General features: G+C 62.3%; 1 protein-coding gene across 2 annotated transcripts; it reads right to left on the bottom strand.

Moving 5' to 3' along the window:
- Positions 1-569: 569 nt before the first annotated feature.
- ASAP3 (ArfGAP with SH3 domain, ankyrin repeat and PH domain 3) lies at positions 570-19,367 on the bottom strand. 2 transcript variants are annotated; one of them, XM_075115118.1, is made up of 27 exons: positions 19,067-19,367; positions 15,064-15,136; positions 14,530-14,675; positions 13,449-13,745; positions 12,745-12,819; positions 12,357-12,406; positions 11,991-12,117; positions 9,693-9,778; positions 8,823-8,898; positions 8,621-8,707; positions 8,229-8,338; positions 7,307-7,376; positions 6,680-6,767; positions 6,223-6,271; positions 5,953-6,140; positions 5,698-5,831; positions 5,161-5,255; positions 4,674-4,854; positions 4,326-4,411; positions 4,099-4,214; positions 3,920-3,987; positions 3,681-3,788; positions 3,314-3,557; positions 2,927-3,215; positions 2,257-2,401; positions 1,967-2,089; positions 570-1,687 (listed from the first exon to the last, which is right to left on the bottom strand). In XM_075115118.1, the coding sequence occupies exons 1-27, from the start codon at positions 19,190-19,192 to the stop codon at positions 1,613-1,615; spliced, it is 3,312 nt and encodes a 1,103-aa protein (XP_074971219.1). In that variant the 5' UTR covers positions 19,193-19,367; the 3' UTR covers positions 570-1,612. The 2 variants fall into 2 exon arrangements, with proteins under 2 accessions (XP_074971219.1, XP_074971220.1); XM_075115119.1 differs by lacking the exon at positions 13,449-13,745.
- Positions 19,368-21,309: the final 1,942 nt, after the last annotated feature.

Here is a 21,309-nt window from a genome sequence, read left to right as displayed (position 1 = left end):
AGTTCCCTGGGGGAACAAGCTCTGATGACAAATGACGCCCCAACACCTCTGGTGGCCTTTTAAACCCGGCAGGTGCTAAGGCTGCATTGGCATTTGCTCTGCTGAGCCCCCCAGGAGCACCCGGTGCACGGTGTGCCAGCCTGCGGTGGGTGCCAGGAGCTCCCCAAGCACCAGAACGGGCAGCAGCGGGAGGCACCGCGGCAGGGACGCTGGCCCCAGGCCCGAGCGGTGCAGGCGGTCGGGATGGGTGGGTGACAGCAAGCATGCTACCCTCGCTTGTCCCTGCTCCACCACCCAACAGGGGTGGCTGTAGGGTGGGCACCCTGCTCTGTGTCGGGCTGGATCGCTCCTGGCATGCCCGGAGGATGCCTGTGCCCCAGCCCAGCCCCACATGGCATGGGATGGGTGAATGCAATGCTGGGGAGCACAGAAAAGCCAGGCTCAAAGGCTCCCCGCATATGACACCCCCAAAGCCCAGGGCCACATCCCCAATGGGCACGGGCTGGTCACAGAGACCCCGGTGCCCAGTCCCCTTCAGGCACACCACCAGCATCACCAGGGCTAGGGACTCCGGCGCTTACAAAATCGATGGCTTTATTAGAAACCAGAGACAGAAAACGTTTTAAAAAGACCATTTTTTGAGATGAAAATTTGACGCACAAATGAGAAGGGGGAACAGTAAATTGTGGGGGGCGGGGAGGGGGAGGGATGGAGGCAGGTGGCTCCTGAGGGACACCGGCACAGGGGGACATTGGTCCCAGAAAAAGCTGCAAAATCCCCTCATAGAGACCCCCAGGGCCGGGGTGGTGATCCAGCACCCACCCCAGGCGAGGAACATGGGGTAGGGGCGCTGTGGTGCCACCTGACACCCCGCCACCCCCAAAAAAGAAAAAAAAAAGTCAGGGAATGGCTTTTCACTACCAGTTTTGGGGAAGCTTTGAAGCATCCCCCAGCCCCACGTGCCCAGGCAGCTCCCAGAGCCTGGGCAGGGGCCAGGGTGGGGCCATAGACCCTCCAGCCCCCCAGACAAAGTCACTAAAGGCCCTTTGCTCCTCCCTCCCCAGCCCAAATGCTTCACAGTTGGGGTAGAGAAGAAACTGGGGGGTACACAGCTGCTCCCCAGCCCTGCTCCCCCCAGGCTGGGGAGTGGGGGGGTGTCTATGGCCCCCTGGCAGAGGATGGTGGGGAGCACCAAGAACAACCCCCCATCCCCAAGGCCTTGCAGACAGGGGAGATGGAAACCCTGGGGATGGGCAGAGCCCACGGGTAGGACAGGGGAGCAGCAGGAACAGGGGACACCAGGGGTCAGCACAGAAACCTTAGCCCACCACTGCAGTGAGCATGTCCGTTCTCTGCCCTACCCACAGGGCAGGTAGCATCCCTTCAGCTCCCTGCAGCCACCATCCATGGATGGCCCTCCCCATGTGGGGGTCTCTGAGCCCCCTTAGAGGGCTGGACGGTCCCACACCAGGGTCCTGGACACATGTCCCTCGTGGCCCGGCTCTGCCGCGCCCCGGGGGCTGGGGCTGTGTCCAAGCCCTCGCCGGCCAGTTGGGAGCTGCCTTGGGTCCTGGCCAAGGGGACAGGGACAAAAGGGGCCACCACCACCCAGTCAGTCTTGCAAGAGGTGGACGAAGCTGGCTGGGAAGACACCGGTGCGGGAGCCATCGCCCTCGATGAAGCCAACCTGGGGGTGCAGAGAGGGGAAGTCAGGGGAGTGAGAATCCCATCTCGGGCAGGGGAGAAGCTTTGGGGCTGATATCCCAATTCCCAGAGCAATTTAGGGAGGCAAAGCCATGGTGAGATGTCAGCAGGAGCCTCCCCAGCCCTCCTCCATGCACAGGTGGGGGAGGGGGCACCCATCCATGCTGCCCACAAGCACCCAGCCTCCTCCCAAAAACAACTGGGGGGGGAAAGGGACCAGGGTTGGGACCCCAGCATCTGTCCATGCTGTGCTGACACTCACCCAGCTCTGCTCATCCTCCTCCCGTGTCACCACGATCACCTCTCCCTTGGAGAAGGTCAGCTCCCGCGCTTTGTCTCCCTTGCAGTCAGCCACCGCCTTCACCCGCTTCTGCCTCCCCTTGGCCTGCAAAGGGGTGGGCGAGGGGGTGACAGACCCCCCCAAGGCCACCCCCAAGGTGGGCGCAGGGATATGCCACCCCAGGATAAGGGGAGCAGGGACGCTTGGGGATGCAGAGGGTGACCCCTGCCACCACAGCCCCTCTGAGATGCCCCCCGAGTCGTGGCACCTACCGGAGCAAATCTCCTAGGCATGGGCACAGGGGGCACCTTGCTCAGCGCAGGGTCCTCGGGGCCACCAGGACTCTGGGGGGACACGGCCGACCCTGCTTTGCCTACCATGCCGCTGATGCGCCGGTATGAGCGGGTGCTCTCTGAGCTGCCAGGGACAGCGGGGACAATGTCACCCCCCCTGCTAGTGCCTTCCCCCCCATCTTCCATCCCACGAGGTCTTAGTGGGGTCAGGGCTCCCCTAATGGGACCCAAGGGACCAGAGTCCCACCCAGAGACCCCTGGGTGCTGAGGGACAAGGGCCCCAGCACCCATCCTCCCTCGAATGAGCCCACCCCACCACAGTTTCTAAAAAGAGAAAAAATACGTTCGGTAACTTGCAAGGGGTCTTGGTGTCACCCCCAAATAATCTGCATCACCTTCTACAGGGACAACCCAGCACCCCCTCAGCTGCCCTTGTCCCCTCCTGCGTCCCAGGGCCAGCACCAACTCCCTTGGGGACCCCATGTCAGGGTGGGAACCCCTTTGCTCCACGACCCCCAGGGATAATTTGGGGTTCTCCATGTCTGAGACGGGCTGACAGTGGTCAAAGCTGACCCACCAGCACCATGCAATGACCCCCCCCACACCCAGTGCACCCCCAGGCTGAGGGGGAGGGTGAGGGGTTCCCTACCCGAACTTGACAGGGGGGATGTCAGGGGCCGTGCCACTGGGTGGGGGCTGCCCGGGTGGGGGGCTCAGCTCCGTCCCCCGCCGGGTGCTGCTGATCTCCGTCTCTGACCGAGTCTCCCAGTACGCTGCCCGCCGGCTCTCGGTGGGGCTGCGGGTGCCGGGGGCTGGGGGGCCGGTGGTGCCATCCAGGGCGCCGGTGCTGCCGGTGGAGGGGAGGCTGCGCGGTGCCAGAGCCTCCACCGGCCCGGGGAAGTGCGGCTCCGACGCCTGCCGGGGAAGCTCGGGGCGCTCTGGGGGGACACACACGATGGAGACAATAAACCTGACGTCTGGGTGAAGGGACAGCCCGCCCCACCACGGGTGACCCCCCCCCCCGACCCTGACTCACCGGTGGGGCTGTGGCCAGGTTTGGGGCGGGAGCTGCCCCGTGTGGGGTTTTTGAGGGGCAGCGGCGGGGGGATCTCCTCGCTGTGGGCCCGGCGAGGCGCAGGGCGCGAGGGCACCAGGATGCTCTCGTAGGTTTTGTTGGTGATGTCCATCCCCATGCAGCTCCAGCGGGTCTGGGGGCAGGCGGGTGGGGGGCTGGCGGCCAGCGGCGATGTGCCCTTGAAGGAGCGCTGGAGGGGGCTCACCTGGGGGCAGACACCCAGCTCCAGGGCTGCCCCGCTGCCACCAGCCCCCGCCCCAGGGTGTGCACCCCCCAGCCCCCTCACAGCGGACATGGGGTGTCCCCCCCTGCACCATCCGGCAGGTACCTTCTCCTCCAGCTCATCCTCGCTGTCGTAGGGGAACTCCTGGGGGGGCTCCCAGTCGTAGTCGACATGGATCTGCAGGGAGAGCTTCCCTGCCTGCGCCTGCTCCAGCTGCCAGAAGGGGAGCATCAGAGGGGTCTCAGTACTGGGGGGACAGATGCAGCTCCCCGCCTCCATGCCAGCCCTCCCCTGGTGCTTCGGACCCCTCTCCCCCACCCGGGCATCTCCCCCATCCCACCTACCAGCTCCTCACACTCGACGTGCTTGAGCCTCCTGGCCACATCCAAAGCCGTCTCGCCCGCCGCATTCACTGCCCGAGGGACAAAAGGGGACGGATCCAGGTTACAGCCTCACCACTCTGCTCCCACTGGAGAGCCCCAAGCAAAGAGTCCCCCCAAAACCCCCCTTCCTAGCCCCATACCGGTGGAGAAGGCGGCTTTGCCCTTCAGGAGCAGCTTGAGGCAGTTGGGCTGGTTGTAGAGCGCACTGTAGTGCAAAGCCGTGTTCCCGTCCTGCGTCACCCGGTCCAGGGTCCCCCTGTGCAAATCAAGGCCCAAGAGCATCGGTCCCCCACGCTCACGCATGCTCTTTCCACGGGGGAGCAGCAGGGGAGCGGGGAGGGGACACCACGGGCAGCTGGGGACGCACCCGTTCTGGATGATAAAGTCCACCAGAGGAAGAGACGATCTGTCAGCGTGGCGCACGGCCATGTGCAGCGCCAGCTCGCCCAGGTCCTGCCACGAGATGAGAGGAGAGGAGAGCTGAACCTGATGATGCTCTTCTCCCACAAGATGGAGAGGAGAGCTAGACCCAAGGATGCTTCATCTTCTCCAAGATAGAAGGGAGAAGAAAGCTGGACCTGAGGACGATCACCTTCCCAAGGGCACACCTCCGCCCAAAGGCCAGGAAACCCTGAGCATGGGCTCCCAAAGCGTGAAAATCCATTTACGCTGCCAGGCAGAGGGAGCAGGGCAGCCGTGGCGGCGTGGGGCTCACCTGGCCCTCAGGGCTGGCCAGGGGCTTGGCCAGATCGTGCCCCTCGGCGAAGGCCTGGAGCAGGGCCAGGAGGTCGCGGGCACGAATGGCTTCCCAGAGGCGGTGGGGGTCATCGCGGCCGCTTTTCTGCACGTAGCGTCGCTCCATGTACTTGGCCACGATGTACTCCTTGCGGGCAGCCCTGTGGGAAGGGCAGCATGGCATCGGCTCAGATATCCATGGAGACCAGACCCCCCCAGTCCCCACCACAGCTGGAGGCACCCCGGGTTCCTGCCTCCTCCTGACACCTTGGGATCAGGGGGAAGCCTCCAGAAAAAGTGGAGATCCCCACCAAAATCCAGGTGATGACACCAGGATCCCCCCCTCTCCCATCCCCGGGCTGTCTCAGAGCCAATGGGCAGCAGCACAGGGATAAGGACAGACCACGCACCATGCACTCCTCCTCCTCCTCACCCACCCCGAGCCCACCGGCCAGCGGCCGACTCACATATCGCTGGCGGCCGAGGGCTTGGGGCAGTCCTGCGCAGGCAGCGTGGCCTCCATGATCTCGTTAAAGCGGGTGTTCCCGACGCTGACGGCCAGCTGCGGCGAGAGAGGGATGAGGGGAGACGAGCCCTCCTGGCTGCACTCGCGTGCCCCAGCCAGATCCCCAGCCCCATCCCGGAGGCAAATGAAAGGAATCCACTAGACCCACCCAGGACCTTCCCAGAGCAACACCTCCCCCGGGGATGATGCTCTTTCATGGCAAGGAAGTCTGTTTTAAAAGGGAGCAAATCCTGGGGGGCTGCCAGCATCCCCCCCTCCTCAGCAAGCAGCTTTGCAGAGCCTCCCCCCACTTGCCCAGACCACTGCTCTGGGGGCTGCAAACTGCCACTGGGGAAACTGAGGCAAGTTTGCAAGCACTGGAGCAAACTGGGCACAGATGGGATGGAGGAGGAGGGATGAACTCTGCATCCCCAGTTTGGGAGCTGCAGAGGGTGATTGCCGATGGCTGCGAGATCTCCGGGCTCAGAGAGCAGCTTACCAGCAGCTCGGAGGTGCTGAGGACATCCAGGGTGAGGGACTGGATGCGGGAGTAATGCACGCCCAGCTCGCGATGGATGCCGGAGCACTCGATGCACGTCAGGATGCCCAGGTTGGTGGAGAGCCACGTGGGGTCTACGGGGGGAGCGGCACAGGGCTTACTCAGCATCACCATCCAGCCCCGCGGGATGCTGCAACCCTTCCCAGGTACCTGACCCACACCGAGGGTGGGAGGACATGTCAAGCCCCAACCTACCCGGTGCCCCGCAGTCACAGCACTGCTTGTTTCCCGGCATGTTCTTCACCTCGCTGATGACCAGCTTGGTGAGCTCCTGCACGCTGCCATCTGCCCCGCTGCCCGCCGCCGCCCCGCCGCCGTTGGGCTCCCCCTTGAAGGCGTTGCTCAGGGCTTCGTCCTTGCTGTTCTGCAGCACCGAGACCCACCTGGGCAGGGGGGAGCCCTAGTCAGGAGGAGGAGGAGCAGGATCCAGCACCGCAAGGAGCGGGGATGGGCTGCGGCACTTACACAATGCACTCCTGCTCGTCCTCTGCTTGGAAGTGATATGTCCTGTTGTCTGCAGGGATGCGGAGAAGGGGGAGAAGGTGAGTGGGGGGATTTAGGGATGCCAAAGACTGCAGAGGGGGGCTGAAAATACTCCAAAGGGGCTGCTTTAAAATAAAATCAAATCACTGCACACCACTCGTCCATCACCCAAGCCTTGTTGCAATCTCTTGCAAAGTCTTGAGCTTGCTAGATCTCCTTGGAGAGGTTGGTCCTTCCTCCATAAAGGCAGCCAGGGAGACACCCAGAGCCAGACTGAAAGGGCAAAGGGTGCCCAGGTGCCATGGCAGAGGGCCAGCCAGTCGCTGGGAAAACCCACTCGGGACGCTCTCCTCCAAAAAAGCAGTTCCCATCCGCAGCTCGGCCACCTCCGGGTCAAACACACCCGCCCCAGCCACAGCATCCCGCTCCAGGCACTCACGCGTCACCAGGTCGAAGCATTTCTTCTCCTCGGCGTGGGGCCGCACTTGGCAGGTGAGGAGGTTCAGCTTGACAGGGGGACGGTTTATCTGCAGGATGTGAGGACAAGAGGCAGGTTAAAGGGCTGGGCAGGGGTGGGATGTGCATCACCAAGTGCGTACCTCGGACGGCAATTCCGGCGGACAACCACCATCCCCAGATGGTTCCTCTCGGGATAACCAGGTGAGTCGGACCCTCTCCGGGTCTTTGCAGGACAACAGCGTCCCTTTGCAGAACAGCGCTCGGCGATGTCCCAGAGCTGCCTCCTCTGTCCCCGCTGCAGTTCTCAGCCTCCACCGCCAGGGGACAGCACTCGGCGCCCAAACACTGCGGCCCCTTTGGCCTTGTCTGGAACCTCAACGCCCATCTCGCTGCCCCAGGCAAACCCACCATCCCCTCCCACTGACACCTATCAAACATGTAGTTGGATTTGATTGACCATTTTGTACATCCCGTCCCAGCTCATACTAAATTTTAAGCCGGGCAAATCTGTTACCAGTTTGGGCAAAACCAAACTTGAAATTCAACAAACACCAACACCCAAAGGGTGCCCTTAAGGGTCAGAGCTGCAGCCCCTGCTGCTCCTCACCGTGCTGTGGGAGATGGTCAGACAGCCATACTTCACGCCACACTTCCTCTTCTGCCACACTTTACGGATCCTGAGGAGGAGGAAGAGGAGGAGTGAGGATGCGTTGCACAGCCCTGACCGCCCACATCCATCTGCCTCCCAAACCACTCACGGTAGAGGCCCGATGGCTTTCTGGACATGGGGTTGTGCTTCCTGTAACTCACAGAGCACAAATATCCCGCTGAGCGGGCTGGCCACAGGCCAGGCTGGCCAACAGCATCACAGATCTGGTAGCCCCAGTTCAGCAAAGCACATAACCACCCGCTCAAAACCTGGTGCCCATCACCCAGAGGCCCACTGAAAAGGTGAAGACCTCTTCCTTGGGCTCTGAGGATTTTATTTTTCTCCCTAGATGATCCCACCAGGATCCTTTCTCCCTCCACACCCAAGAAACAAGGAATTTCTTCCTCTCCTGTCAGTCACAGCTCTTCACAGTGAACTTGGCACTGGGTAGCTGTTCCTGGAGACCCACGTCCAAGGACACTATACCCACAGGGTCCCAGCTGCTGTGCCCAGCCAGCGACCCAGGAGAGGCACCCTGGGCATCAGAGCCTACTGGGGGCCTTCAAGTAAGAAATGGACCAATGACACCAAACAATCGTGGGGGAAGGTCCCCTGCACCACCACCAAACCCTGACCACCATCTCAGGTGTCCTCCAGCCTGAGGAAAAATCTCATTCTCCAAATGTTGATGGATGCTTAAGACCAGATGCGATCAGTTGCACCCAAAGACCTGTCTAACAGTGACAAAAGACCTCACCCAAACAGTTCCACCTCGGGATGTCCCAGCCCTGGGACCTCCCATGAACGTGGTGCTCTCCCAGCCCACAGCAACACTGGGATGGAGCCGGGAGCATTCTGGGCAAATAACACTCATCCTCACCCATCGCTCTTCTTGTACAGAAATCCCGACTTCTCCGTCCCATACTGCTTGTTCCCTTGGTGCTGGTGGATGCTGTAGCCGCTGCCAGAGTTCTTCCTGCTCAGGTTTTCCTGAGCTCACCGGGGGGAAAAAAAAAGGCATTTAAAAAGCAAAGTGAGGTGCAGAGGTGGCCACTGCCCCCAAGGGACCTCGTCCTTGTGTGGGTGCAATGTCCATTGGGATACTGGAGACTCCCGTCCCAGCCTCTGAGCATCTCCCAGGTCTCCTGCTCTGCTCCCACAGATCTCCCCTCCTTTCCCTGCTGCTACCCATCCCCAAGCTAACGCCGGGGCAGTCACCCCTCCTTAGCACCCAGCACCCTCCTGACCCCCCTTCCCATCCCGGGGTCTCACCTCCTTGTTCTCCAGCTGCAGGATGCTGCGGAGGGAATCGCGGGTCTGCGTGAGCTGCTTCACCTCCTCCTCTTGTGCTTGGTGGAGCTGGAAAGGGAGGCAGCTGCCCTCACTGCTGCGCTGAATGTGGGCGTTCTCAGGGGCTGGCACGGGGTGGGTGGCATCTCAGGGGACACGTCGGATGGCAGGCTGGGGCACTTACCGCGTGGAGGGACACAGCGAGCTTCTCAATGAAGGGGTATAGGTTCTGGGAAGCCTTCCAGCCGTCTTGGAAGAAACTGGGCATTTATTTAATGTGATTAAGATGCAGATGGGGAGGATGGGGGGAAAAAAAAAAGAGGGCTTTTTTTAGAGAAAACATGGCAGGAGCCCATAGCAACCCCCATGGGAAGCTGCTCCTGCTTTGTGGTTCCTCTGCTACTGGGACCTGGAGAGACCCCCACCAAAGGCCAAGCCCAGCCCGTAGGGTCTGGATACACCAAATATTTGGGGTGTTTGGGATGCAGGACTGGCCTCCTGCTCGAGGCAAGCTCATCTCATTGGGGACCAGCCCTGCTGGAAGCCAGATCCTGGGGGTCTCTGGGTCACAGCCCCAGGCAAGGTCATGTTCTCGGCCAGCCTGACTGCTCCCTCCCTGCCTCAGTTTCCCCACTTGAGAGCTGGAGGAGATGAAACGACACCCACACACTGCTACTCCAGCCTCATGGACCGATGGGAAAGGCGAGGGGATGTTAATCCTTGCTCCAAACACCCTCATTACGAGTCCCACGACTAACAGCAGAGCCGCTCGGCTGAACTCATCCCTGGAAATCTATCCAGAAACCAAATCATCGGATATATCCCGAGCCAACCCCCTTCCTCCAACCCCTACGGACACATTTACAGCTCCTCAAGCCAACAAAGCACGTTTCAACTCCCTGGATGCAATCAGAGAATCACCAGCTCTGCCCAAAGCCTTCACCAACAGCTTTATGGAGCTGGGATGGGAGAAGGTGCCCCCAGACCCTCGTGGGACCTCCCAGGGGCGATGACTGGCCTTGGGGATGAACCCCCCGATCCAGGCAGGACCTACTTGTGCTGAGCGTGGAAAAACTTGATGAGGCTCTGCAGGAAATCTGGTCCCTGCTTCATCTGAGACTCACTGGCTTTCAGCAGGTACTAGAGGAGAAGAAGACACCTGGTTACGTGATGGAGACGAAGACCAGCTCAAAATATCCTGGAGGAAAGAGCAAGAGCCTGCCCAGCCTTCGCCTCCCTTCCCTGTGCAGGGAGGAGGGTTAAAATGCTGGCTGGGTTTCAAGAAGTCGAGTCACGACGTTGGATTTGAAGGCAGCTCACTGGGGACCACCCTCAGAAAACCTGGCTCTGGAAGTCCTCCAAGCCCTGAAAAGTTCAAGGACTGAGGCAGGCCCCCGGGGTTTCCAGCTGAACACGCTTCTCCCGCTGCTCATTACTTCTGGAGTTAATAAATAACCAAAACCCAAGGCAGCTCGCAAAGGAAAATAGCCCAAATGTTTTTTAAGACATGTCCCCTTTGCTCCCAAAAAATCAGATTTCAAGCAGTGCGCGCCTGTGGCACATCAGCCCTGGAGGTCCGCAGTCCTCGTGGAGGTGTCCCGTGGGACGGGGAATTTCAGCGTGATACATCAAACCCATCCATCAGCTGCAGGCAGAAAAGACCTGGAGCCTTGCTCACCCTGAGCAAAATAAGGAAGGGGGAAGAGACTTCCCCCTGCGAGCTCCTCTCCAGGCCGGCGCAGCTGCTGGAGGATGGTTTCGAGCAGGAGGCGAGGGGAGGGGAAGGCAGCCCTGAGCTCCAGGGGCTTTCCATGGTGGGGAAGCACCACGGGAAAGCACGGGGGGTGTTGGAGCCTCCCAGTGTGCCAGGCACTCTGGGCACCCCTGCCCAGCGAGGGGTCACCTGGACTGGGGAGGGGGTTGTTAAATTGCTCCACACAAGCTGGAGATGCGAAGCCAGCATGGCATCCAACCCAGAGCCCTGGGGTGCCCGGCATCGACTGCACCCCCCAAACAAAGTCCCAGCTGGAAAAGGGCACGTGTGCCTGGCTCCCACAGGACTTCCCTGCCCTGCCACCCATGCCCCTGGGTGATGGTGGCAGCGGAGAGTCCCGACCAGCGCTGGCTGAGACCCACGAGCAAAGGGATGCTCCCAGCACCACGTGGGTCTGGGTCCAGCTGCACCCATCCACCACACGGCCTCTGGGGGTGTGAGAAGGGCCACGGTGGGGATACGCAACCACCCCACGCATCACCCTTGGGGTGAAATCATATTGTGCCCCCACCCCAGGAAGCAGCAAATACCACCCACCTATAAACCTACACGCAACACACGTCCCAGCCCCCTAGAATAGCCGCCCCCCCCCTCCATTTCCAGGCAGGCTCCCCAGGAAAGCAGCAGCTCTCGTGCACGCCAGCACACGCGCACACACACACACACACGTGTGCCCACTCGCACGCAGCCGCTCTTTGCAGGGTTGCCGGCAGCAGCCCCTCCCCGGCCGGGCTGCAGCTCCCGCGTTTCCATGTGCTGTTATTTATTTCACAGTGGTGCTATTCAAGGGAGTGACTCATCTGGCCGGGTCCCAGCCCCCCGGCCCCGCCGTGGCGGGCGCAGCCTCCTCCCCGCAGCCCCTGCCCTTTGCTGGGGAGGGGGGCATGGGGCTGCATGGGGCTCCAATGCTGCTGCCTGGTCTGCGGGGACGTGGGAGACCCCTGGGACAACCCACTGGGGACTTGCCCCCTGCTCTGTGTCGCTCTCAAGAGGTTAATGGGGCTGCTGGGTTATCTGGAACTAAGACACCTGGGTCCCCTGCTCGCTGTGGGGTCTGACATCGGGTCTCCATCCTTCACTTCTTCCCATCTGATCTCCTGAGCACGGACTCCCAGGATCACTGGGGATCTGGGGCTGCTCGTGAGCCACCTTAACCGAATCCAAGAGCAGTTTTGACAATAGGGCAAAACCGCAAAGCCAACCTCGGGGGTGTTATCCAAAAAGCTCACTTTTCACCCCAAATGCCAGCCTATGGCTTTGCAGGGGTGAGGTAGGAACAGGGCTGGGAGGATGCGGGTGCAACCTCCAGGCATCTCACTGCAGGGTAACCCATGGGTGCCATTCGCACCCATCCCGCACAGACCCCAGGCTGGGGAGGGGGGGTGTCCCCAAGCCAGGACCATGCAGGGATGTGGTGGGATGGGGACAGCCGAGGGTCCCGTGCTGCACACACACGGCGCTGCTGTGGTGGAGGGGACGGGGACAGGCTCCGACATCCCCGTGCAGCTCTGAGCAGAGTGGGACCCTGTGTCCCCCAGGGCTGAACGGTCCCTGTCCCCTGCCGAGCAGAGCCCCCACCTCACACATGTGGAGCTGGAAGAGCCGCCGCTCCTTCTGCATGTCTTCGGCCACCTCCGTCGCGGATGGCTCGGCCTGGATGACCCCCGCCAAGCGGGCTCGCTCCTTCTCCTTCTCCATCTTCCCCCTGCGGGACAGGACAGCGGGTTGGAGACAGCCCTGCTCCAAGGGGTGTCCCATGGGGCAGGCTACAGCAGGGATGGGATCAGGAGAAACATCTCCAGCCCCTCTAGCTGCGAAAGGCTGGACCAGAGCCCACCCGATGGCAAACCAGCACCGATCAGTGCCCAGCTGCAGCCCTGGGACAAAACACCTTTGTGTGGAGCAGGATTAGGTGGATTTTGCCGGAGGCAGCAGGTTCCTTACACTTTGGTCTCATAATCCTTCCAGGCTTTTTCAATCTGCTTCTTAGAGTCCTGCAGCAAAAGCAGAGAGGGAATGGCAGCTGTCAGGGAAGGTGAAAAAGCCTGGTGGCACCGAGCAGCATCCCACGGCCCAGGGTTTGGCTTTGCTTTGCATTCAGGTTTTGCTTTGCATTGCTACGCCCTGCCCTGCTCCTCGGGGACAAGGGACATCCCCACAAGGTCTTAACCCCTTGCTCCAGTCCCTTCCAGCCCTTGCTGCTGCCTTCCAGCCTCAGGCATTTGCTCCTTCCTTCCCCCAGCCACGGGCACAGGATGAGCCCCTAACGGGGGTCTTGCTGCAACATGTCCCCAGCCTCAGAGCCTTGGGGACAGTACAGGAGGGGACTCACCAGGCGGCTGTCCTTCAGCTGCCCCTTCAGCAGGCTGTCCAGGGGGAAGGAGATGATGTTATTCAGGTTTTGCACCTGCAAAGGGTAGAGATAGCATTACCCCATGGGAGTCCCCACCTCAGGGCAGATCAAGGAGCTGGAGCCCCAGGTCCTTCCCAGAGCTGGGGGTCCCCACTCCTGTCTCCATTGCTGTGCCACAAAGGGTTAAAGAGGCTGGAAGCAGGGCCAGATCCAGGCATAGGGCAGGCTGGGGCTTGTCGGAACTGGCTGCAAGATGTCTGACGCGGGGCCCTTCCCACAAACCACATCAGCGTCACGGCTGCCAAAACGAAAGCTGTTCCCCCCATCGCTACCCCATCCCTGTCCCCGTCCCCCCACAGCACCTGGCAATGCCACCAGCCCCTCCAAGGCCCCGTGATGCAAAGAGCCCCCACACCCCACAATGTCAAAGGGGCTTCCCAAAATGTGCCCCCTTCCTAGGTTTTGGGGGCAGCAATGTGGCCACCGCTGTCCCCACCAGCACTGTGCAGGGGTCTGTGATGGGGACACAGGAGCCTGCTCCGGTCCTGGCATCCCTCCATGCACCCTGTGGGGCAACACCCCACTTTAGTGCTGTTAGAGCAGCTCCAGCACCCACACAGGACCTCCCTGCTGCACCCAGATTTCTTTTAAAGGCTCCCAAGGGTTTTGGTCCCCAGCAGCACCTGGGGAGAAACCCAGCCCTGGGGCATGAGACCAGCCCCACACGAGCAAGGACGGGGCACTCCCCTTCCGACAGGTCTGGGGTGACAGGACACCCAGCTTCCAACAGCTCCAAGGGGACTCCAGGAGGGGAAACCTGGCTTTTCAGATCCAGTCGAGGGTCCCAGCACATAACGCTGCTCCAGGGAGAGCAGGGGGAACACGGCAGCAGCAGTGGCTGTTCCCACGCCGGCAGCACGGTAGAGCCTCCCCCGGAGCGTGGGGAGGAGGGGGGAGCAGGGAGGCCCGGACTGGGGTAACTGGGAGAGGAAGATGCCGAAATCTGAGATTCTTCTGGGGGAAGGGCAGCAGAAATAAATCTCCTCCTTAAGGAGAGCCAGAGCCAAAAACACCCTTTGGGGGCGGGGGGAGGGGGGGGGGTCAAAAGGGACTGGAGAGGGGGCCAGCAGCACGGGACCCCCAGAGCTTTGCTGCTGGGCGTGCACAGACCCAGCTCCCTCCGGGAACTGATTCTCCACTGGAGCCATTCCCGTGGTGGGGACGGTGCTGCTGGCTCAGCTCGCAGCCACCTCTGCCTGCCTGCTTCCCGTGCGGCCGCGGCTCCCCAAGGCCCTGCTGCACAGCTTGGTGTGGCTTTGATTTACTTCTTGGCAAGCGAGATCAGAGATGCAATTGATGTGAAAAAAAATTAGAAAGAAAGAGAAAAAAGAAAATAGCAGCCCCAACTGCCCATTGAATCCCAGCATCAGCATCCCCGGCAGAGCTGGGAATGAGCTGTAAATCCAGCAACGGGGGTATCGGATGGTCTGGGAGATCCAGGAGCATGACCCTGAGCATGGGATCAGAGCTGGGGATTGCCAGCCGCAGTGGAGGGCAGCTAAACTGGGAGGAGCGGGGCTGCACTGGGCGTTTTTTCCAAATCCAGATGGATCCTGGAGATTCTTCTCAGCTTGGCAATAGCCGGATGCAGAGAACAGCCTGAGGTTGCACTGGAGACAACGTGAACCCCATGATCCACCCCCCTGGGTGGTTAAAGCCTCCCCCCGATCTCAGCAGCATGCAGGGGAACGTGAGGCAGCTCACCAGGTTCTTGAAGAGCGCGGTGACCTCGCGGGTGAAGACAGCCAGGTTGAGGAAGCCGGTGGAGAGCTCGTGATTGTTCTGGGAGAGGTGGTTGTTGCCAAAGTTCTCCAGGGCTTCACTGTACTGCTCCTCGTTCTCCACGTGGGCTGCACAAGGAGACACCGGTGAGGGACGTGGGGTGGCCCTGCAGCACCCTGTCCCTGGGAGATGGCCACACCATGAGGTCCCACCAGCACCCATCTCCTCATCCCTCCATAGTGGAGCTGGGCTGATCCTGCTGCAGGACAGCAGCGGTGTGCCGTAAATAACCTCCACAAGGTTCTTGATTTCCCTTTCTACCCCTTTTTAAGCTAGTTTTGGGTACCCTATCGTGTTGCCAGGCTGGCTGGCTGGCCAGCACCCATGGCCACCCAACTGTCCTGCTGCATCACCCCATGGACAGATGTGACCAGCGCTGGTGGAGGATGGAACCGTCACAGGCCCCACCAGCCCGGTGGCCTGGGGACGACCATCAGCTCTCGAAGCACAACTCACTGAGCCCAGAGACGTGAATGGCTTTCACATATTTCCTGATCCTCTGGAGTACGGCTTGGTCTCCATCCAGGCTCTGCAAAAGCAAAGAAAGAAAACAAACCGAGCTTATTAGCCCTGCCAAGCGCAGCCGCCGCTCTCCCAAGCCCAGCTGGCCCTTGGAAAGGCGGCTGCTCTGCCATGCAGATGTGCGGGGCAGCGGCCAAGCTCCCGGGGCTGGGAGAAGAGCCGGAGGCATCCTGGGGACGCCAGAGCCACAGTGTCCAGCCAGTCCCCTGCCAGGCCTGCGGTCCCCATGGCTTTTGCTGCCAGGCAGGGCTTTGGCTGCCCCCAGAGAGGCGGGTTCGAGCAAGAGGGTAGCACGGGATGAGAGGCTCAGTCAGCACACCCAGAGCCTCTTCGGATCTGAGCAGCTTCCAGCAACACGGAAAATGCCTCCCTGGCTCTTGCAGGCTCTATTTCAACCAAGGAGGGGATGAAACATCACGTAGCATGAATACACCAGCCCACCCCCACAGCTCAGGGCCAGGTGTGGTGGGAGAGGCCAGCAAGGGTGCCCAGCTCCCCGCAGAGGTCCACATCAGAGCAAAAAATGGGACCCGCCTCCCGCCGATGTCAGACACAGACCTAAATCACATGAATTCCACACCCAGGGACACGGCTTTCTGCAACCCCTTGGGCTCGTGCAGGGCCTCGGCTGCGGCCCCCAGCACCACGGACCACCCGCAACCCCAGCACAACGCATCTCCCAGTGCTCTACTCCTCCCGCAAGCCCCACCAGCCATATTCGGTGCTCACTTAGAGTGCTCCCCACCCCCAGCCTGGTCTCCCCATCCTTGCTCCATCCCTCCCTATCCAGGCAGCCCCCATTTGCCCCCACCAAGCAGCAGGACAAGCTCAACCCCAACGCCAACCTGCCTGCAGAGCATTGTAGCCAAACACACACCGGCCCCAGCCATCAGGAAAGGGTTAAGGGCGGCTTGGCTGCAGGTACCAGAGTCATGATAACAAGCTGGAAATATTTAGAGGGCGTGAACGGCAAGAAGGGCGAGGGATGAAACCACAGAGGAATTACAGTAAAGAGGCTCTCTCTCTCTAGCTCACGCTCTCGCTGGAGGTTTTCGGGCTGATGTCAAGGCTGACAGCGGGGTCAGCCTGGCTTCGGCACGGCTCTCCAAGGCCCTCCTCGTTGGATGGGATGCTACAGACAAGCTGAGGCCAGGATGAGCCTGCTAGGAGGGGCCAAGGGCTGAGGTGGGAGCCAAACCCCCTGACTGGAGGGGCCTTGCAATACTTCTACAATGGGGAGGACGCTGGGGTGCTCCCCCTCTGCACCAAATCCAGGCACCCCAGGACCTCCAGAGCCACAGGCTGGGGCAGAGGCATCCCCTGCCTTGGGGGGATGCCAAGGCTGGACGCCTGGATGCCCCAGGCTCACAAACCTGGTGTAGCCTCGGGAACGGGAAAGTGAGGCAGCATGAGATGTTCTGGATGCAAGCGGGGGAAGAAGCCACTCTGAGTGCCAGGGATGGGGCAGCCCACCCTGCCGCAGGAGGCTGAATGCAGGGACCAGGGATGATCTAGGGATGGTCTTGGGGGCTTTCAGAAAGGGGTCCATGAGCCGACCAGTAGGGATGGGGCAGGTGAAGTCGAGCACCAGCGTGGTAAATGCAGAAGAAAACACTGCGCAGTGCTGCCTCGGCTGCAGGCATCACTGGCATGCCCAATGTACCGGGCCAGCTGCCAGATACACAGACCTTGGCTGCATGGGGACAGCCCTCCAGAGTGGGGGGCAGAGATTTCTGGAGCCCCCCACAGCACCCATCACCCCCCAGGCCAGCTCAGGGATGCGGGCTCCCGCTCTGGGGAAGCTGGGGACATCAGGGATGGGAGCACAAGGGATTTCCCAGGGGGATGGAGGAAGGGCCTGATCTGCACCTGCACCGCAGTCAATCAGGCACACAGCCTGGGGACCCCAAGCAGCCACCCCCACCCCCACCCAGCCCCAGAAAGATGCTCAATGGGGGTCATTCTTCTGCCTCCCCCCCACCGCCAGCTCGTGCCGCCTGGCGAAGGAGCCACCGCGGGTGCCAGGGGCCGGAGTGGCAGCGGTGCCGGGCTGGGAGCAGGATGCGGCGCTGCCCTGGGTGCAAATAGCAGCACATGGCAGCACGCAGTATTATTTACACGGTGACAGGTTGAGCTGGGAGCTCAGCTGCCAGCTCTGCCACCGAATGTGCCAGTGGCCTCTGCCATGTCACCCTGCCCCAGCCCAGATGTACCCCGTCCCATGTGACATGCACACAGCACCCGGCCCCAAACACCAAGGGCTGGAGCCAACCTTCCAGCCCACTCTAGGGACCTCGGGTTCTGCCTCTGCAGCAGCCCCAAGGACCCCAAAGTCACATGAGCCCCCTGGGAGGTGATAGCCCTCTTTAATCCCAGGAGGGAAACTGAGGCACAGAGCAGCTCCAGACAACACCAGTATGTTTCCTTGATGGCGAGCACCAGCCCCCAGCCCTTGCCTCTCTAACTAACCTACGTCACTCCTGTCCCTCCAATTTGGGACCGCTCCCAGATGGGTGCATGCAGCCGTGCCTCAAAGTGCCCTGCCTTGGGGGTTTGGTGGGACACAGTCACCCCTGCCCACCCAGCAGCCGCTGGAGCAAGACTGGGAACCCTCGCTCCCTCCTACTCGCCGGTATCTAGGATGGTGACAGGGAAGACCAAGGCTTGGTTTGATCGCAGAGCGTCTCTCCTGCTCCCCAGCCCTCCCCGAAGCCGCTGCTGTTTATTTCCCTTGCCTGATGCTATCGCCCCATCAGGGCTCAGAGGGCGGCGTGGGGCTGGGGCTTGTTTGTTGGATTTCCCTCTTCCCCTTGTGTTGGAGCATGGGGATGCCAAAGGCCTGGCAGGGGTTTGGCCCCCCCGAGAGTTCCCCGCAGCCTCTGGTGGGATGGGGGGGTCTCAGCCCCGTGGCCGCCACGGCATGCATGACAGCAGTCACAACTCCCAGCTCTCAGCCACGCTTGCTAGAGCTTTGCTAAGCAAACCCTACAGAGACCCCCGCCACCCCTGGGGGATGCCTCTTCCCCCATCGCCGTCCCCCTTAACCGCAGCCTCTCTGAGCAGCCAAACGAAATTCCTGCTGCTTCCTCCTGGCTGGAGCTGCCTCCCCCTTCCCGGCTGAGAGGAAGATCCATGGCAGCAGCTAGCACGTGCTGGCGGGGACCGGGATGCTCCACGGTGCGTCCCCAGATTTCCAGCCCAGGGACGCCCATCCCGCTGCCCCCGGGGATCCTGGCAGCCCCGGCACCTGGGGCCCCGCGCTCCCCGCCTGCCCTGGCTCTCCTTCAAAGTCATTCCTTCGCTAAGAGGAGTTGGCAAAAGCCACGGGACCAGCTGGAAACCGCCTTTATTCCAGGCGGGAGAAGTGGGACGAAGGCACCCCGCCACCTCCGCCCTTCTCACAAACGCTGCCGGGGATTTTGGGGGGAAGGAGGCTAAAAATACTCCCTTGGCTTTAATCGTGGGGGGACGCCCCCCCCAGGGACACCACATCCCATCAGGGCTGGCTCCAGGGTAGGAACTCGATAGCGGTCGATGCCCTGCCTGGCCCTGGGGGGCTGCCCTGACCCCGGGGGGGGGCACCTGGAGCTGGACACAAAACTTTTAAAGGAGACTGTAAAGTAGAGTTTTGCCTATTTCTGCAGGTCTTGGCCCCAAAAAAGTGCGCACTGGGGCTGCTCGGAGGGTGCAAACAGCCACCCCGGCCCGGGGGTCCCAAAGCACCCACTTGGGGTGGCCGCCAGCACGAGCCGTGCCGCGCTCCTCCCGGGGGTCTCGGGGCGAAAGGGGGGACCCCAATAAAGGAACGGAGGTGCCCCCCGGGGACCAGCACCTATGGGTGCCAGGGGCTGCCCCGGGGCGGGGGTCGTGCCCGGGCGGGGGGGGGAGAAGGTGGGGAAGCGCAGCCCGACCCCCCCCCATCCCCGACCCCGCTCACCTCCTCCAGCGCCCCCACCGCCCCCCGGCACTTGTGCATCTTGGAGGCGAAGGCGGCGGCGGCCGGGGAGCTGAGATCCTCGCCGGTCACGGCCAGGAACTCGGCCACGCTGAGCTGCTCGGGCATGGTGCGGGCGGCACCGGGGGCGGCACCGGGGGCGGCACCGGGGGCTGCACCGGGGGCTCCCCTGCGGAGCGCCCCGGGGTGCCGGCGAGGCCCGGCTCAGCGCCCCATGCTCCAGCCCCGGGAGCGCCGCACCGCGCCGTACCGGGGAGTTTCTCCCTCCGCCCTGCCCGTTCCCTCCCCGCCGCCGTCACGTGAGCGGCCCCGCCCTCCCGTTAAAGGCAAAGCGCTCCGGTGACCCCCTCACACACACACACACACACACCCGGTGACCCCCACCCCCGAGCACTGGGGGGGGGGGGGGGGGCGGAGGGTCCCGGGGTGTGGGAAAAAGAGGAAGGGAAAACCCCGGGGTGTCGCTGGATCCGCACCCCGGCCTCCCCCCAGCACCCACCTCGCCCAGGGACAGGCTGGGGAGCACCCGGAGATGGGTGACAACGCACCGGGTGAAAGGACAGCACCCCTCCATCCCGGCCCGGGGGCAGATGGAGAAGGGGCGGGGAGGCCGGGAGCGAGGTCTCAACCCAAAGCCCAGCTTGGGTAAACAAATGGTGCAGGGAAGGCTTGGGATTAAACCCGGTCCCTCCAGAGTACTGGTTTAACCGGAGGCCAACCCCACCCTGCCCTTCCCCAGACCCCAAGGGGGCAACACCTCTTTGGGCAGGGAGCAATTCCCGGACCCCTCGGCTCTTCATCGTCACACACGAGGGGACTTCTGCAGCCACCCACCCCCTCGCCTCATCCCGGCCCTTGCAGGTCCGAGGAGCTGGATTTTGGCATCCCATTCCCCGGTTATTTGCTCTTCTGGGGGAGCCCAGACACCCCACAAACAGGCACTGAGGCTGGGCACACGCCAAGCACATCCTGCCATGGGGCTGGGGCTGGTGCCAAACTGGGAAGAAGGGGACAAAAAGCCTCAGCTGTGCTCTGCGGGGCTGGTTTGCCGTGGGAGAGGATGACATGGGTGCGAGGTTGCTTTGCAGACCCTGCCACACCCCTTGCTCCTGCCCTCTCCCCCAAGCACCCGTCACCCTGAGGAGGTCGGGGTGACAGACCCCCCACCCCTTTACTAAGCCTGGAGTGGGGCTCAGTAAAACTCAGGCTTGTGCCTACCCAGAGCTGCTCCAAGCCCTACTCTAATCCAGTGTTACTGGGACACTGGGGGGGACAGGGACGTGGGAAGAGCCGTTGCAGGCCTTAGGGTGAGGAGCTGCACTTTAAAGATTCAGTCCTTCGGGCACCGGCAAGCAGAGGTGGCCACGGCTTGGCTTTGGGGTGCAGCCTGCCCACCCCAATTTGGGGTGTCCCAGCACCTGCCAAGGTCCCAGGATATCTCCCTTGGCAGGGTTCTGGCAGACACAGGGTTAAGAGGCTGCAGCCCAGGCAGGAGGGAAACAGGAGGAATTTGGGGGTTCCCGATGGGTAAAAGCCCCCCAGCAGACAGGCACCTCCGGAGCCTCCTTTGGGGGACAGGGGACGACACTGGCCTCAGCAGACCAGCCACAGGGGCAGGCCAAGGCAGAGGCTTACAGCAGCGTGGGCCGGGCTTGAACGCCCCCCCCAAACCCTGCAACCCCCCCGGGCAGGGCCGAGACCCCCCAGACCTCCCGCGTCTCCCCGCTGTACCGCGGAGTCCCTGCGGGCGCGGGGCTGGGAACAGCCCCTTTGCTGGGGTGGCTCTGCCACCTCCTGGCCGGCCTGGGGACTGCGGGGGGGCGACACGGCCCGGGGACACCCCCCGCTGCTCCGGCACACGCAGCCCCACGGGGGATGGGGACAGGACCCTGGCTGCCGCACTCGGGGCCCCTCACCCGCCTTACCTGGCCCGAGGCTCTCCTCCTCTTCCTCCTCCCCACCAGACGAGTGATGCAACACCAATGTGCGCCACGACCCCAGGTACCACCAGACATCACCGGGTACAACTGGACACGACTGTGCCACCAGCACTGTTGGCATCACCAGGTCACAGCGTGATTTGGCAGGGGCGGGTGGCCTGGGGCAGCACCCCAAGGAAGCACCCTCCATGGGCGCGACCTCACCAGGCTCTCGCTCCTCAGCCTCCAAACCTGCCCTCAAATCCGGGTGCACCAGCCCATCCCAGCCCCGGTAACTGCAGGGAC

This window comes from Phalacrocorax aristotelis, chromosome 20 (assembly GCF_949628215.1).
Source record: "Phalacrocorax aristotelis chromosome 20, bGulAri2.1, whole genome shotgun sequence".
NCBI lineage: Eukaryota > Metazoa > Chordata > Aves > Suliformes > Phalacrocoracidae > Phalacrocorax > Phalacrocorax aristotelis.
The sequence above is the reverse complement of the archived record's forward strand: the minus strand, read 5'-3'. Positions and strand labels throughout refer to the sequence as shown.

What these genes read in the sequence shown, in the direction of transcription:
- ASAP3 (XM_075115118.1), bottom strand. Translation starts at nt 19,192, where the DNA reads ATGCCCGAGCAGCTCAGCGTGGCCGAGTTCCTGGCCGTGACCGGCGAG. An exon ending in TCGCTGTGTCCCTCCACGCG is followed by an intron (nt 8,708 to 8,822) that starts GTAAGTGCCCCA and finishes CTCCCTTTCCAG; the next exon opens with CTCCACCAAGCACAAGAGGA. An exon ending in ATGCTTCGACCTGGTGACGC is followed by an intron (nt 6,272 to 6,679) that starts GTGAGTGCCTGG and finishes GCATCCCTGCAG; the next exon opens with ACAACAGGACATATCACTTC.